The sequence below is a fragment of the Dama dama genome, chromosome 15, assembly GCF_033118175.1.
Source record: "Dama dama isolate Ldn47 chromosome 15, ASM3311817v1, whole genome shotgun sequence".
NCBI classification, from domain to species: Eukaryota; Metazoa; Chordata; class Mammalia; order Artiodactyla; family Cervidae; genus Dama; species Dama dama.
The window spans coordinates 68,371,139-68,389,678 of NC_083695.1; the positions used below are offsets into that span (position 1 = coordinate 68,371,139).

General features: G+C 36.4%; 1 protein-coding gene across 4 annotated transcripts in view; it reads left to right on the plus strand.

The window, feature by feature from the left end:
* The window catches only part of SLF2 (SMC5-SMC6 complex localization factor 2), a 41,141-nt gene that overhangs the window by 7,855 nt on the left and 14,746 nt on the right, over positions 1 to 18,540 (plus strand). For 2 of the 4 annotated variants that reach the window (XM_061162407.1, XM_061162409.1), the window contains 8 exons: positions 1,471 to 2,456; positions 3,439 to 3,509; positions 6,071 to 6,193; positions 7,064 to 7,231; positions 8,082 to 8,184; positions 12,039 to 12,114; positions 12,918 to 13,059; positions 18,287 to 18,389. In XM_061162407.1, coding sequence (XP_061018390.1) covers positions 1,471 to 2,456; positions 3,439 to 3,509; positions 6,071 to 6,193; positions 7,064 to 7,231; positions 8,082 to 8,184; positions 12,039 to 12,114; positions 12,918 to 13,059; positions 18,287 to 18,389 — 1,772 coding nt within the window. Of the gene's footprint in view, positions 1 to 1,467; positions 2,457 to 3,438; positions 3,510 to 6,070; positions 6,194 to 7,063; positions 7,232 to 8,081; positions 8,185 to 12,038; positions 12,115 to 12,917; positions 13,060 to 18,286; positions 18,390 to 18,540 lie in introns of all 4 variants that reach the window. The other 2 variants (XM_061162406.1, XM_061162408.1) reach the window with 1 other exon arrangement.

Sequence of the window (18,540 nt, forward strand, 5' to 3'; positions counted from 1 at the left end):
CGAGTGAGGGCTACTCTTCAGTTGCGGTGCTTGGGCTTCTCATTGCAGTGGTTTCTTTTGTGGAACACAGGCTGTAGGGCACAGGGGCAGCAGGTGTGGCAGCTGGGCTCAGTAGTTGTGGCACACAGACTTAGTTACTCCACAGCATGTGGAATCTTCCCAGACCAGGGATCAAACACACGTCCCCTGCATTGGCAGGCAGATTATTAACCACTTGGACTGCCAAGAAAGTCCCAGAACATTTGATTATTAATTAATTTTTCATTCTTATATATTGATTTTCCAGACTGTGTATTGATAAGCTTATCCAAATAATTGCTTAACTCTTGAGTTTTTTTGTTTTTTAAATCCAACTTGAGATGTGGGGACATCTGTCTATGTGTAGAAACTTGGTTTAGGGAAATTTGATTTTGAGAATACTAATTATATAAATAGTGAATTTTTCAGAGTGAATTAATGAAACATCACATTTTTAAATGGAAATTAAAAAAAAAACTGGTTAATTCATGTATATGTGGTGTTTAAAATTAAAGTGCTTCTGGATGGAGTTCCTAACATAGAGTCAAGTTGTATTAGTTTCCTAGAGCTGCCATACAAAGTGTCTAAAACTAGATGGCTTAAAACAACAAAAATTTATTGTCTCATGATTCTCGAAGCTAGAATTCTCCAACTAAGGTTATCAGCAGGGCCATGCTCTCAATAACTCTAGGGGAAGAATCCTTCCTTACTTCTTCCAGCTTCTTGTGTTTATCTACAATTCTTGGCATTCCTTGATTTGCAGGTGCATCACTCCGGTCATATGGCATCTTCTTTGTATGTGTCTTCATATTATCTTCCCTCTGCCTGTCTTTCTCCGTGTCCAAATTTCCCCTTTTTATAAGGACACCTGTTATATTGGATTAGGACTCATCCTAATGACATCGTTTTAATTTGATTGCCCCTATAAAAACCCTGTTTCTAATTCAGGTCACAATCTGAGGTTCTGGGAGTTAACACTTCAGCATATTATTTTGGGAGCTACAGTTCAACCCATAACACAGCTGAGGATTAGAAAGATAAATGGGGAAGAATAAATAGTAGGGGGAAATACAGGAATTTTTTAATTGAGAACTTACCTTACCTTGATACAGATACACAGCTTTTTAGTGTTTTGGCAAGTAACACCTTTAATTCTATTTAGGTAATAAACTTTTAATAGCTTTTGAGTGAAAATGAGCATTTGTCATTAGCTTTGACATGAGTATGTCAAAGAAATAAATACATTATTAACTTTTTCCTCATTCCATATGTGATGTGGAATATAATTAAATACAATAGTAACTGTTTTTCCTCATTCCATATGTGATAATCTCAGCCTAAGCTTTTAGAATTTAAATACTTTGTCAGGGTGTTCTAGACACTCTTTGAATAAACTTTAATAAGATAGAAAAGTATACTTTCACTAATCTGGCAAAAATTAAATTTTAGCAGGCTCTAAGCAGAATAAATTCCCTGACAAAAGAAAAAGGAACTCTGTGGACTCAGATCTGAAAAGCACAAGAGAATCTATAATGCCAAAAGCAAAAGAGTCGTTCCTTGAGAAGCGTCCTGATGGACCACATCAGAAAGAAAAATTTATAAAACATATTGCACTGAAGACACCTGGTGATGTATTGCGCTTGGAAGATATATCCAAGGACCCAAATGAAGAAGCTGATTGCTCCTCTGCAGACTTGACACCAACAAATTCTGGGCACCATTCTTCCAGGAGTAGTGACCAAATCCGTGTGGCAAGTACCAAAGAGACTAAGATACCGAAACCCCACTTATCTTTACCTCAGGAAAAGTCTGCAGTTAAAAAAGCTAGCAACCTTCAGAAAAATAAAACTGCTAGCTCTGTGTCATCACAGGAGACAAAACTTCTACCTTTGCTTTCTCATGTTCCAAGTGCTGGTTCCTCTCGGGTTCCATTAAATGCTAAAAATTGCACTCTTCCAGTTCCTAAAAAAGATAAAGAGCGTTCTTCACCTAAAGAATGTTCTGGGCATTCTACAGAGTCCTCCACACACAAGGAACACAAAGCAAAGACTAATAAGGCTGATTCTAACATATCTTCAGGGAAAATTTCTGGGGGATCTTTACGTTCAGAATATGGCACTCCTACAAAGTCTCCCCCAGCTGCTTTGGAAGTTGTGCCATGTATTCCAAGCCCACCAGCACCTTCAGATAAAGCCCCTTCAGATAAAGAGAGTTCAGGAAATTCTAATGCAGGTAGCAGTGCACTGAAAAGGAAACTAAGGGGTGATTTTGATAGTGATGAAGAAAGTTTAGGTTATAACCTAGAGAGTGATGAGGAAGAGGAAACATTAAAATCACTGGAAGAAATAATGGCTTTGAACTTCAATCAGACTCCTACAGCTACAGGAAAGCCTCCGGCTCTTTCTAAAGGGCTTAGATCTCAGTCATCAGACTATACAGTAAGTAGTTCTATGACATCTATCTTTACTTGAAGAGAGAAAAATGGATTGACTAGTGAAAGAGTGATAGATTTGTTAGAATTTACTTTAAAATTCCGTGTTTGTTACAACTCAGACTGAAAGCAGTATAGTTCTTTTTTGGTGAATGGGTTTCCCACATTTTTAGCTTTATAACTGTAAATCAGTGGTCTCCAAACTTCTTTGATCAGACATACTTTTATTAGTAAAACAAATTTAGAGCATGTACCCCAATATATATGTATACTTATAGGTTATATACATGTACTACTATACTACTATGTACTTTCTAAAGTATATGAAAAAAAAAGAATTTGAAAGGAAGAAGAAAAAGTATTTTTCTATAGAAGTTATATAGAAGTTACTATAGAGTAAGTTCTACTGGAGTTTCTATAGAAGTTCCATATAAATAGAAGTTCTATTATTTTCTTCCTGCACCCCAATGGATCACCTTGCACACCCCCTGCTTTGGAGACCACTGCTGTAAATGAAGGTAGAGTGTAGAAATGTTGTTAATTGTGGTGTGCAATTTTATTTATGAAGTGCTTCATTCTATCTTGGGAATAAACTGAATTAAATTTTCATATGTGTGTAAAATTTGGTGGGGAAGGTGATACTGTTTCATAGTAACACCTAAAAATTAGTAGTTTAATTCCAGTAAAGTAGAATTTAAAAGTAAAGACAGGGTAGCCATGGAGCCCTTGGGTGTTGGCAGTCAGTTCCTAAGACTAGCAGGGTTTTTATAAGTAGTGCTTTTTCCTAATAGATGGTAAAATCAAATTGCCTGCACTACAGAATTCTCAATTTAAAGCATGATGGTGAAAATAATTAAAAAAATATATATATCCTCCTGGCCCAGGTTTTTGAAAAATAAATAATTTTTAGTTTCTGAGTAACTTAAAGCATCCCAGTTCTTCTGCTAAGATATGTTATGAAGTATTCCTAAATTTTCTTCTTATTTTAGGAACATGCTCATAGTGGGACTTACACAAATACTTTAGAGCGTCTAGTGAAAGAGATGGAAGACACACACAGGTAGGTTAGCATCATGACTGTCTTGCTAAATTTAATGTACTGTTTGTATGACTGACTTTTAATTTACCTTTTTTAAAAAAAAGAGAAATTAGCGGGTATTTTGTGCTAGTGCCATGATAGTTTCACAAGTCATTTGTGTTAAAAATAAGGTGTTCTTGTTTACAGGCTGTATCGGAAGATCCTGGTTTTTATGGTATACTGCATCAATTAGTAGTATGAATTCCTTTCTGCTTACCAGAGCTAGTATCTGGTAGCTAAAATTCTTGATCAAAAGCATGGGTAGAAAAGATTTTTTTGTATTTTGTGTGTGTGTGACCAAAAATATAACACATAAAATTGACCATTTCAATTATTTTTAAATACTTCACAGGTGTTACCTAGCACTCATTTGCATTGTTGTGCAACCATCACCACCATCCATCTCCAGAACTTTTTTTTCCCCTCCATTTTCCCTAACTGAAATTTTATACCCATTAAACAGTAACTCCCTAGTCTCTCCTTGCCTCTAGCTCCTGGCAGCTATAACTCTTTCTTTGACTATGAAGTTGACTGTTCTAGGTACCTCATGTAAATGGGATCATACAGTATTTGTCCTTTTATGACTGGCTTGTTTTATTTAGTGTAAGGTCTTCAACGTTCATCCATGTTGTAGCATGTGTCAGAATTTCCTTCCTTTTTAAAGCTGAATAAGATTCCATTGTATGTATATACCTCATTTTGTTTATCCATTTATCTGTTGATTGATATACTTGGGATGCTTCTATTTTTTGACTACTGTAAATTTTTCTGCTATCAACATGGGTGGACAAATTCTCTTGTCAAGTCCCCACTTTAAGTTCTTTTGCATATGTATCTAGAAGTGGAATTTCTGGATCATTTGGTAATTCTATGAATAATTTTTTGAGGAATTGCTATGCTGTCATCCATAGTGGCTGTACCATTTTGTATTCCTGCCAGTAGTGCACATAGGTTTCAGTTTTCCCACATACTCACCAACACTTGGTTTTTCTGATTTTTTTAATGATAGCCATCCTCTAACAAGTATGAAGCAGCACCTTCATACTTGTTAAATGTTTGTATGCCCACCTAGTCCAAGTTTTGAAACCAGTATAACTAGACATGGCGTTTTCACATCAAGTTACTCTTTTGAGAAAGAAGTTTAGAATTATGACTGATAGCCACCACCACCCACACATATACAGAAATCAAAAAGTTTGAAAATTATAATAACCTTAATGAAATTTATGTAACAAGTTGCAAACTGCTTTTGCTTATTAGAGGGAAAAATTAATATTCCTTATTAATTCAAAGACTATCCTTAAAAATAACTCAGAGAACTTCACTAAAACCTCAACTGGCCTGAAGTTGGTATATATGTGTCTCCAAGTACCTAAGTATAGGAATTACAGACAATTAGTAAGTAAGTACTATTCCCCTTTCTGAGTTTAACAGAGAAATAAATTTGTCTCTACTGTAAAAGTCTTTTGATGAAGGAGTGGTGTGCATTGCACAGCATGTAGGATCTTAATTGCCCAACCAGAGGTTGAATTGGTGCCTCCTGCAGTGGAAGCATGGATTTGTAACCACTGGACCACCAGGGAATTCCTGTCTACTATAAAATTCTTTTAAAGTTTCATGATTTCATGTGATTTCTGAGGTCACATCTGAAGTTTCTCATTTAAAATTGAACATTCACAGACCAAGGGGAGAGATTCTGGTTTGATCTAATGATTCTCCTGTAGTGATAAAGTGGTGCGTTTTCTCATATACTGTAGGGCTGGAGCTAGGAATAAGGACCTTGGTTAAAATAACTTAATCTTGGCAAGCACTCTGAGCAAGGACTCCAGAACTGGCCTCTCTAGTTGAATCCCAGCTCCTTTACATTGTGAGCTTGAGCAAGTTAGCTTTTCTATATCTGTTTCCTTGTTGTATAAAATGGATAATAATAAACTACTTCCTGGGGTGGTTGTGAGGGTTAAGAGTTAATAAAGTCCTTAGGACAGTGTCATAGTAGCTGCTTAGTGAGTGTTGAGTGTTGTGATCATGACAGTGACGATGGTAAAGACTACTGCTTCCTGAAAGCCTAGTTAACTGGAAGTCAAAGGAGCATTTAAGACTAGAAGGGGTAATCAAGTCAGTAGTTTTCATTCTTTGTGATTTTTTTCTTCTCCTTTCTCTAAATGATTTGGACATCATTGCTGAAATCCTGTATGGGTGCGTGCTTAGTCGTGTCCAACTCTTTTTGACACCATGGACTGTAGCCCATCAGGCTCCTTGGTCCATGGAATTTCCCAGGCAAGAATACTGGACTACCTGGGTTGCCATTTCCTTCTACAGGGAATCTTCTTGACCCAGGATTGAACTCTGGTCTGTTGTGTCTCCTGCGTTGGCAAGCAGATTCTTTACCCACTGAGCCATCCAGGAAGCCCTATTAAAGTCCTAGCCATAAAGAAATAGTCAAGTCTGTTAATGAGTTTTTGTAGGTACTGCTTTTAGACATAAACTAAAGATTTTTTATTTTTAGGTTAAGCCATTTATTATAACGTTCTTTTGATTCTCAGGCTAGATGAACTGCAAAAGCAACTACAGGAAGACATCAGGCAGGGCCGAGGCATTAAATCCCCAATCAGAATTGGTGATCACGACAGTACTGATGATGAAGATGGCCTCTTAGAAGAGCACAGGTATGTGGGGAATTAGTAAACAGCTAGAAATGGTGGTGCATGACTAGACTTGTCATGGTGATCATTTTGAGATGTATAGAAGTACAAAGTCACTATGTTGTGTAACAGGAAGTAGCAGTGTTGTAGGTCAGTTTTACTTCAAAACAAACCACAGAAAAAGATCAGATTTGTGATTACCAGAGGGTTCAGAGGAGGGAGGGATTGGATGAAGGTGATCACAAGGTACAAACTTCCAATTATAAGATAAATAAGTACTAGGGATGTAATGTACAACGTGAGAAATAAGGTGAACACTGTTGTATGTTGTAGTGAAGATGGTGGATGTTCACTAAACTTGTGATAATCATTTCAAGATGTATGTAAGTCACATCTTTATGCTGTATATTTTAAACTTATACCATGCTGTATGTTTTTTATACCTCAATAAAACTAGATAAATAAATCATTCAGAGGAAAAAGCACTCAGGTAGTGTTTTTCATAAATACACTCTATTAAAAATACATTTAAAATTTTGTTTTTCATAAAATAAATGGACCATAGGTGGTGGTTTACTTTATGAATAATATATGGTGGGTTCTTAATCCATCTGGGGTGGACTTGAAAGGCAAATGTTAAGGCTAAGTTACATTTCTTTGTCTTTCTTCCTAGTTTTTCTTTTCGCACAGACACATTTAGTGGCTTTGCACTATTAACTACTAGCAAAAGGTGGGAGGGGCAGAACATGTGTTCTCACGTTCGCCTTCTAATCTAGGGTTAATAGTGGTCCTAAGAGAAGGGTTTTTTGCACCCAGTTTTTAAATACAAAACTATATGCAGTATAACTGTTCAGTACTCAATAACTACTTCTTTTTTTTTTTCTTTTTTCCCAGAGAATTTCTAAAGAAATTTTCAATTACAATCGATGCTATTCCTGATCATCATCCAGGCGAAGAAATATTTAATTTCCTTAATTCTGGAAAAATTTTCAGTCAGTATACTTTGGATTTGAGAGACTCTGGTTTTATCGGACAAAGTGCTGTAGAAAAGCTTATTCTTAAGTAAGTAGGCAAATAGACATTTTACTTTTTCCTATATAAGAATTAAAAGATTACTGACTTGATGGACTTCTTCTGAAAGGACTTCTTCTATTATGACTTATCCTGTTTCTTAGTCATCTTATTACTGTTGCTCTTTGTGTTTATTATTTAATTACAGGAAGCAGTGTAATAACAAGAGCTTACACGAGAAATATAGTCTTTCTTCTTCACCATCTTTAGCACTTGGTTGCTTCAGGCACTACTGGAGCTCCAGCCTTTACACTTAAATTCCCAGAAGCCCCACACAACACTTTAACTTAGGGTTAGTTGGGTAGAAGTTGGTCAACATGGCCACACCTAGTGGCAAGGAAGCCTGGGAGTGATTTTTATTTCAGGCAGCCAGTGTGCCCAGCTAAAACCCCCAGAATTCATTTACCAAGAGGAAGGACATAAATAGATGTCAGAAGAGGCAGCTGACAGTCTCTACCACAATACCCAGACTAGTCTAATTTCTCTCATTGCATGGTTGGTCAGACCCAAAGAGAGAGAGCACTAATTCTGGTGCTGAACTTTTTGGAAGTACAAACCCAGGCTGGCAAAAGCAGACAGTGGTCTGAGACTTGATAGGCTCTTTAACACTGCCAGCTAATGTAGATTCATCCACCAGATAAATCTGGAGCCAGGCCAACAGGTTGGTTCAGTGTGAGGCCATTGATTGAATTTTTTAATGAGTAACCTATCGACATTAGGGCAGAGTCCATCTCCATGGACTGCAATGGTTTGCTTGTTCATTTCCCTGATGTCAGATGTGGTGGTACAAGTTTCTTGCCATGAATATAGCAGTCATATTGATTTCACTGTATTTTTTCAGATCAGGAAAAACAGATCAAATTTTTTTGACAACACAAGGCTTCCTTACCTCGGCTTATCACTATGTCCAGTGTCCTGTACCTGTGTTGAAGTGGCTATTTCGGGTAAGAGAAATGTTTTTGAGACATCGTCTCTTGCTATACATTCAGTCAAAAGTAAACTTTTAAAATATAATCTTATTTGCATATTGCTAAAGAAAAAAAAAAATTCAGTGTATCAAACCCATGATTTTAGTGGGTTAAAATGAAGCAAAAAGACTGATATAAAGAGGTTACCAGGACTTCCCGAGTGGTATAGTGGATAAGAATCCACTTGCCAGTGCAGGGGACATGGGTTCGGATCCCTGGTCTGGGAAGATTGCACATGTTGCAGAGCAGCTAAACCCTTGTGCCACAACTGCTGAAGCCCACATGCCATAGAGCCTGCACGCCTCAGCTGCTGAGCCCAGGTGTGGTGCAGATACTGAAGCCCAAGTTCCTAGAGCCTGTGCTCTGCAACAAGAGAAGCCAGCGAAATCCAAGCACCACAACAAAGAGTAGCCCTTGCTCGCCACGACTAGAAAAAGTCCTGCATGCAGCAACGAAGACCCAGTGCAGCCAATAAACAAATACAAATTTAAGGAAAATGTTTGCCAAAGAAATGCCAATGTAGACCGTGTGCAGGCTAGGCAGTACTGCTAGTTGTGCCTAAGACATTTCATCACACTGGTAAATCACTATTGTAGTTCACTTTAGAAAAGGTCTTCTAATGCTTATGTACCTGGAGTTTTTCTCCTTTTCCCCCTATTTTTATGCCAGCAGCTCCATACATTGTTAGGATTTGAATTGTATGCTAATATTCCCCCCATTCATATTTGGGGAGGTGCAAATCCAACTGTTTCTCTCCCCTGTTCATATTTAACTTTTAAATTTATTTTATTTTTGGCTGCACTGGTTCTTTGTTGCTGTGTGGGCTCTCTCTAGTTGTGGTGAGTGGGGGCTACTCTTCTTGAAGTGCGAGGGCTTCTCTTTTTGAGGGGCACAGGCTTTAGGGTACACAGGCTTCAGTATTTGTGGGTCTCGGGGTCTGGAGCACAGGCTCAGTAGTTGTGATGCACAGGCTTAGTTGCTCCACGGTGAGTGGGATCTTCCTGGACCAGGGATCGGACCCTTGTCTCCTGCATTGTTAGGTGGATTCTTATCCACTACACCACCAGGGAAGTTCCATATTTAACTTTTAAATCCACTTAAATAATTACCTTAATTTTGTGATATCCACATGGTAACTTCATAAATATCGGTGGTATCAGAGAACTACTATATGTATGAAGCGAGAAGTAAGGGAAACATGCAGTTTCTATTTTGGACTTTTAAGATTGCATTTCAAAAAATCTCATATTTGGCAAGAACTAGATACTCCAGTATAGTTTCTCATTCATTTTTCATATAGCTGGCATATTTGAGTGCCAGCTGTGCCAGGTACTGGAGAGAGCAATAATAAAAAACCTTTCTGATTTCTTGAAACCCTTGTTCTAGTATAGAGGAGAAAGACCGTAAATGTGTATATGTTTATATTAATAGATATGTCAAATGATAAGAGAAGAGCATTCTAGGCAGAGAGAATAACAGGTGGGACAGACTATGGGGCAGGAACATTTGCTTCCTGTGGTGAGTTGCTCACTTCTTGGATTCCAGTGATTTTTTTTTTGTTTTTTAAACAATCCTAATTAAATCAAAATTTGCCTCCAAATATTTTTTATCTAGTATTAATTATCTTTTCTGTAGCTCCCCACAATATACCTCATCTAACAGTCCTTCAGTTATTTTAAACAACTATCATGACTCATCACTTCCCACACTAAACATTCCCAAGTCCCTTTACCGGTCATCCTTCTGAATGACCTTTAGCTTTTCACTTTCACTCCTAAATTGTTCTTTGTTCTCCCCAATAATGAACAAGTGCTCCATATAAGATCTTTATTGCCAGCAGTTTCCAGCAAGACTCTACCCATCAACCCCCGCCCCCAGATATTTATAACAATTCAAAACCTCATTTGTTGTCAGGCCAGGATTCCATTATTCTCTGTGTAATATATTTTTTCTTAAACTTACAAGTAAGACTTTGCATTCATCTGTGTTTTCATCATGTCGATGTGGGCCCATCGTTACAGCCTTTAAAACCCTAATAATGACGTACAAACATACCTTCATGTGAGCAGTTTTTTATACTTTTTTTCATATTTATTCTTTGAAAAGCAAACTAATAATCATTTGTGCTTTTTTCCATGCAAGACACTTTGTCTCATTTCTTCTTTTCAATTCCAAGTCTGTTTTTCATGATGGAGAGACTTACCAACTTATATATATATATATTTTTTTTTTTTTTTCCAGAAAATGTGTCAGAATTCATTTTTTTTTTCTTTTTTTTTTTTCAGAATTCATTTTAATCCTATAATCCTAATAGTTTGAAATTGAATTGTTAAAGTAATTGAAATGTTTGCCTCTTCATGGTCTTATCATGTGTCTAAGTGTAGTTGACCAGAAAGACAATGTGAACAGAATATGAGCTGTTTTATAAGTTTTTTTTTTTTTTCAGATAACTATAAATTATTGAGTTATTTTCATCTTGATACAGACATGTTATCACTCTTATTAATCGCTTTATAAGTATTGCTTTGTAGTGCTATATCATGATTGATTTATTTAACCCAATCTCAATTGACAGACATTAGATTGTTTTTTATATATATATCTCTCTACTTATTTATCTCCAAGTTCTATATTGCCACCAGGCTTTCCTGGTGGCTCCTCTGTTAAAGAATCCGCCTGCAATGTGGGAGACCTGGGTTGGGAAGATCCCCTGGAAAAGGAAATGGCTACCCACTCCTGTATTCTGGCCTGGAGAATTCCAAGGGGTCGCAAAGAGTCGGACACAACTGAGAGCTTTCACTTTCACTGTATTACTCACCTTAAAGTTCATCACCCCCTACAAAAAGGTTGTTTATCTAGAACTTGTCCTGTAACCAGGAGGCCTTTGAATGATTCTGCCCCTGCTGGCAGAGTGTAATGACTCAAACATCATAGCAGAGACTTCTTTTCACATAGGTTGATTTTGAAATGACACAAGTTACATGCCTGACTGAAACCAGAGTTTAGGCTATTCATTCTTACATTTTAGATTTAAATTTAATATAATCTGTGGTTCCAAAACAAAATAGAAGCATGATATGTGTCCTCTACAAAACCACTTTAAAATAATTTTCGATACGTTATGGTTTTTTAATGTCTGTTAAACTTGAGATTTTATTCCCAAAAGTTGTCTTGTAGAAATTACACTAATTATATGCTTCCGTATGTTAATTTTTGTACATAAAAAAGCCTGAGTAGATCAAAGTATAAGGAAATGACTTTGCATAAACATTACCAAATAGCCTTTACAGTTTTTACCAAATCACACTCACATTGGGCATACTACCTCTTTCCTAGTACTCTTGTAAACACTGAGTATTAATTATCACAACTCCTGATTTTTACCAATCCTGAAGTCAACTAATGATATGTCCTTTTTTTTTTTTTTTTGCGTTTCTTTGATTATTAGTGATATTGAGTAGCTTTTAAAAATTCACATTAACATATTAATTTGTATATTTATAGAATGTTTTTTACTAGTTCGTGATTTGATTTTTGCCCATGATGTGATGATCAGCTTAGTAGGCTTCTCCTTTATGGTTTTTTGGTTTCATGGTATGATATGAACTAGAAATGTACTTTTGATCATTTTAAATATTATATTTGTCTAATTATAAGTGAAAGTTGTAAAAAAAGAAAAAGCAGCGTGTTAGAATGGAAAGGGCTCTGACTTATGAATCAGATATGTGTTTATATTCCAACACATATATTATGTTGGGTGGAGTATGTTAATCTCTCTGACCCTCTTTGTTCTTTCTTCTCTCTCAATACGCTTTATCTACTTTGAACAGATGATGTCAGTTCATACAGACTGTATTGTATCTATGCAGATTCTAAGTACATTAATGGAAATAACAATAAGAAATGGTGAGTATACAAATTTACTGTGATTAGTAGCAAGAATTTTTGGTTGCTTTCTACATGATCTCTTTCATATTACTGAACGTTAGGATATTTGGAAATATAGAATAAAAAATTATTTTTAATATAAAGTCTTTAATAATAAAATGAAACTCTAATAAAGAGAGTGCATTCTAGTTGCATTGAGAAAAGGGGTATAAGATCTTACAAGTGGCAGCCGTTACCTAATTTTTACCAAGTCATGGCCTACTGTGCTGAGTAAAGAGAAATAGTTTATTATTTAATTAGCCAATTAACTTTGATGGCTTTTTGGTGAGCAACAGTATTGTGCTGATTATGCCTGAGAAGATTGAAAGTATCCACTGTAAGACTATGACAGTTGCATTCTCACCTTTGGGATCCCTTATAATGAAACAAGCATTATGACTTACCTGTAAGACTTGTGACTGCATAGACCCTGTACATGATAAAATCTTTGTGTTAGCAGTATTTGGTTTCTTACTGTTGTTTTCCAGTCTTCTCAAAATGTTCCTCCTATGTTACACCTTTTTATCATCCATCACTCAACAGATTTTGTTCATAAATGTCATTTCCTTCATATTTATTTGAAAATCTATAGTTCCTTAAAAAAAAAAAAAGAAAAATCTCTAATTCCTATATGATTATTCTAAATAACTATATAGTTATTACCAGCTGCCATTTCTGTGAAATCATGGTAATAATCCATGTTTCACATGCAAACTATCATCTTAAAACAGAGGGTTTGTGAACCCAGGATTTGGGATAAAATATTTTCTTCTGTTAACTAGATACCTTCAGTGATTCACCAATTTGGCCCTGGATTCCATCATTGTCTGATATAGCTGCTGTGTTTTTCAATATGGGAATTGATTTTAGATCTTTATTTCCTCTGGAGAATCTTCAGCCGGACTTTAATGAAGACAATCTAGTGTAAGTGTTCTTTTCGCTATTAACTCCAAAAATGATCTTTTAAACGATTTGTATGACAACAGTTAATATTCATTTGATAAATTCAGTATTCATTCTTGATTTTTTAAAACTCTCTCAAAGTTGAAATGGATCTTGAATGAGAGACATTCTTAACATCTAAATCTAAATGCCATCATCATATTTAACAGGGAAAAAATGGAAACATTTTTAAATTAAAAAAAAAATTTTTTTTTTATGAGACTATGCATTGTTATTTATGACTGTTTGGGGGTTACTGGCCAAAACAATTAGGCCATGAGTAGCTACTGCTGCTCAGTCACCTCAGTTGCTTCAGGCTTGGTTGCTTCTGGCTTACCCCCAGCCCCACCCCAGCCACCCTCCTGTGGGCCGGCCCGAAGGCACGCCCTCTGCCCCAGAACAGGGCTGCCTACAGAGAGAAGCTCTTCACGTGGTTCCATCTACCTGATCATTTTCGTATCTGAACTCATCAAGTAAAATACATGGAGAGGCCCAGGACTTTGGAGAGGCTGAAGGGAAGATGTGGGAGCTGAAGGAACTGCAGGCCTAGCTGCTTGCCCACACCAGCAAGGCTCTTCTGTGTAGTGGAGTCCATGATCTATAAGAAGAAAAGGAACTTTCTCCATCAGCTCCCCTTGGAAAAATTCTGAACTACTGAATCTTCATACAAACGCTTTCTCTATTCCCCGTGGAAAAAATTGTTTAATTCAGGGGGAGAACAAGATGGCAGAGGAGTAGGTGGACATTGAGTACATCTCTCTCCACAGATACATCAGGAATACACCTTCAGACACAGAAGTGCATGCCAAACACCAAGAGCGGACAGGAGTACCTGACCAGCAGAAAAGAATATACAGGCCCCCACCCAAAACTCGAGATCAAGCCCTGAGGCTTTGGAGTGGGAGCATTGACTCCAAGACCCTAGACTACCAGAAAACTAACCCTAGGAGGTATTAAATAGTGAGAACTCACAGAAAGGAAACCATTGGAATACAAGACCTGGCATCACCCTACCACCAGTGTGCAGGATGCCTCATCTAAACAACAAACAAAACAAATATACAAACCCAATCATCAGCAGACAGGATTACCACCTCATCAGAGGAGAAACAAACAAACCAAAACTCAGCACAGATCTCCCCCTATAGGAAGCTTACACAAACCTCTGGACCAACCTTAGAGGGCAGAAACCAAAAGGAAGAAAGAATTCAGCCTTGAAGCCTGGGGAGAGGAAAACTCAAACACAATAAGTCAAAATAATTAAATAAGAAAAAAAAAGATAAAAAGATTGGAAATGGTGAAAGATTCACTGTTTGCAGAAAAGGTGATTTAAATGTATATACATAGAAGCCTAAGAGTCAACTGAAAAGCAATGACAAACTAGTAAGAAAATCTGGTATGGATGCCAGGGTACAATGTTAAAGAGAAGTTACTAACCTTTGGATATATGAGCTAATTAAAAGATGTACTTAATTTATAATAGTAAGAAAGAAAAATATGTTAAATACCTAGGAATAAGCTTAAATAGAAGTAGTGTATATGTGTGTAAAATTACTAAAGAACAAAAAAGAACAGTAGGAAAATTCATCATAAATACATTAGAGCTCCCCCTAAGGTAAACTGTGAACTTGGTGAGATCTTAATTAAAAATTAAAACCAACACAACAGTGTAAATCAACTATACTTCAGCAAAATTAAAGAAATGCCAGTCAGGTTTTTGTTGAGACAAGGGGAATTGGGACTCTACAAGTGATTCTAAAGTCATATAGAAAAAATAATACCCTGGAAAGTTTTGAGAAAGAAATTATGAGTCAGGACTGACCTTAGCAGATAATAACATGGGACAGGTATAGAGATTCAAAGCTCCCATCAGTGGAAGAAAATAAACCGGAAAAGAAACAAATACTTGGTAAATGCTAAAGATAGTGTTTCAAAAAATAAGGAAAGGGTGAGCTATTCAGTATCTGATATTACCCATTATTTGGGAAATGAGGTGGCTTTCTAGGAAAAAAAAAATGTTTCCGTACTTCAAACTGATACAGTAAAGATTTAAGTGTATATAATGAAATCACAAAGTAATAGAAGAACTTTTAAATAATCCTAGAGGAAGGGAAGATGATTTTGTTTGAAAGTGCAAAATCCATAAAAGGAGATATTCAACATATTTGTTTCCACTGTTTCAGTCAAATATGTTAAATACAGTGGAACTGTAGTAAGTCCCTTGAACTGCAAGGGTATCAAACCAGTCAATCCTAAAAGAAATCAGCCCTGACTATTCATTGGAAGGACTGATGCTGAGGCTGAAACTCCAATACTTTGGCCACCTCATGTGAAGAGTTGACTCGTTGGAAAAGACCCTGATGCTGAGAGGGGTTGGGGGCAGGAGGAGAAGAGGACGATAGAGGATGTGATGGCTGGATGGCATCACTGATTTGATGGACATGAGTTTGAGTAATCTTCGGGAGTTGGTGATGGACAGGGAGGCCTGGCGTGCTGCGATTCATGGGGTCGCCAAGAGTCAGACACGACTGAGTGACTGAAGTGAACATATTTGACCACTTTTTTAAAGAAAAATCTCTATGACAGTAATCACCATAAACAAAAGTCAAAAGAAAATTGAGGGGTGTAAGGGAGAATATGTATATCATAATAGTACTGTATTATTTACTAGTTTTAAAAACCCACTTTTAAGTAGACCTGTGCTGTTCAAACCCAGGTTGTTGAAGAGTCTGCAGTACTATACGATCATCAGTTGATTAAATCTGCAGATGTATACAGGGCCAATTATACCTAATACAAGGATTTTAGACTTTGTGGTGGGTGGGTGCTCCAAGCCCTGCATTGTGTAATCGTCAGCTATGAATGGAACTCTGGTCACGGATAAAGGCTTAATTTCAAATTAATAAGAAAAAGTTCAATAACTATTAGAAAAATGGGCAAAGGAAGTAAATAGAAAAGGAAAAACAGTTCTTAAACTTTATGAAAATATACTCATCTTTATTTTTTTTTAATGCAAATTTTTGTTATTTGGTATATCCAGAACCAAAATCTTCATCTCTCTATCTCTTTCCACCGCATACAGGATTTCTCTTTGTTGCTTAGATGTAACCTGTATCTGAAAATATGTTAGATAGCAAATTTTCATATGAAGACTGTATTCTGTCACTTTAAATAGAAAACATAATGCTTTATCAGACCATTTAAAAACCCCAATATTTCCCCCCCAAAAAATGACCAAAATACTCAAATACCTATATTTAGAAAGTTAATACTATTTTATTATTTAACATTTAATGAACTGAGTAGTATGTGGTGATTTTGTATGTATGTAACAGATTTGAATTTTTTCTCTTCACTATAGTGAACAGGTACTATAGTGAATATAGTGAAGTAAAGATAAAATGATTTCATTAAGACATAATAAATGCCAATAATAGTTTCTCTGATTGATTATTTACCAACTGAAGAGTTGCCTCAGTCAGGTTTGGTGACTGCAGTCAGGAGGTGGTGGCTATAAGTTACTGTTGCTGTATAGTGGTAGGCAAAGATGAACACAGATGAGCAAGAGTGAGCTGGTGAAGGAATGAGTGAAGCATAATGAAATATCTGTTTAAACAGCTTGGAGCACAAGACTAAATCCTGTTGAGATATGATCACAACTCACTCTTCTCTTACTAGGACTCATGTGCAGCCTATCTATTTTTGCTGTTAGGTGTATGCATATTCAGAAATATGCATCCAGATAGTAGATTTGAAGGTGGTTAGAGTAAATATTCAGATAGGGAGAGTAAGACATTAAAGGATCCAAGTAACAGTTCTTTAGCATTAGTCTGCAGGATATACAGACTTAGTTCTAACCCCTTTCTATTCTACATTCCATTAATTGCCTCACATCCCTGTGTTCTCTTCCTGTACCTATCTCACAGCTATTCTTTCCTTTTCATTCCTAGCATCAGCCTTATTCAGATCCTCCTCTCATGTCTAGCATGGCAAAAAATCTTCCTCCTGGGAGCGTCCCACCTCTAATATTCTTTTCACTGTTACAGGCTTCCTTTTATGAAAATTTTCTTCTCCACTTTTAAACATTTACACCTGTATTTAAGACTCAACAATTGATTCTGACCTGTTTTCTATTTTTTTTTTTCTGTTTTCTATTTTGTTCACCCTTTTGTTCTAACCAGATTGACTCTCTTGCTCTTCCTTCACATTAGCCATTGTTGCATTGGATCTTCCTCATGCAAGTCCCTCACCTCCATCCTCAGTGTCTGCTTATCAAAATCTTATCTGTCTCACTTCTTGAAGCACTGTTCATTTGAGTGGAGCTACCTATACTTAACGTATTTTTACTGTGTGCCAGACATGGTTCTGGGGGCTTAATATATAGTACTTCATCTGATAGTCACTACAACTACTCAGATATTTCAAAAAATAAAAAGGTTCTGCACATTGTAGTTATAGGAGTATCTCCAAGATACAAGTATTAAAGCATTGGAGAGAGGTATATTCATATTTATTTGTATGTATATAAAATACCTGTGGGAGGAAGGACTGAAGCTAGTAGTGATTGTCCATGGGAAGGGGAAATGAGCAGCTGAGGGCCTAGACTGCAAGGACCATTCTCTTCAGCACACTGTGCCTTAATATCTCTTAACCTTTTTTTATCCATATGAAAGGGTTATTTATTTTTTTAAAAATTAAACAAGAAAATATTACCTATATTTTGAGGGCTAGGTTCATTTGTCTCTCTGCCATGAACCTTCACTAATTTCCTCAACCAAAATTGAAATGCTTAGAATTGTTTATATTGCTGTGGCAGTTTTATTGGGCCACTCATGAGTCTTCTAAGTATTTTGAGTTCTTTGTAGTCAGAGCCACCTTCTATATAGCTCTCAGACACCAAGAGCAACAGGGAGGTTGCCTTATAAAAAGCAGCTGTTTGAGGGAAAACTAATGTATAGATGGAAATCAAATTTACCTGGAGTGGGCGATAGCTGATTAACTCAGACCTGACGAAGACTCTGGGAAGTAATAGAAATGTTCTATTTCTTGGTTGGGATGGTGGTTACACTAGTATATACATACTCATCGAAATTTTAAATGTGCATATTTCTTTTATCGTATGTAATTATACCTCAATAAAATTTTTGTTGTTCAGTGCGTCTCAGAATTTTATTCCTAATTTCTCACTGCTTTATTCACTTTTCTATAGTTCTGAAACACAGGTGACATTGGGAGTGAAAGAAAATGAAGATTCATCTTACAAGCCAATTTTTTCATCTCTCCCTGAAACTAACATTTTAAATGTGGTTAAGGTAGGAAAAAAACTGTTTTGTGTGTCTTTAGCACAGAGCTGGAACCATTTAGTTTTTTGCTTAGTGATTTTCAAACAAAATCACTAGTGTTTTACCATGGCATTTCTGATATCTGACATTCCTTAGCAATATTCTTTGTATTAAAACTTGA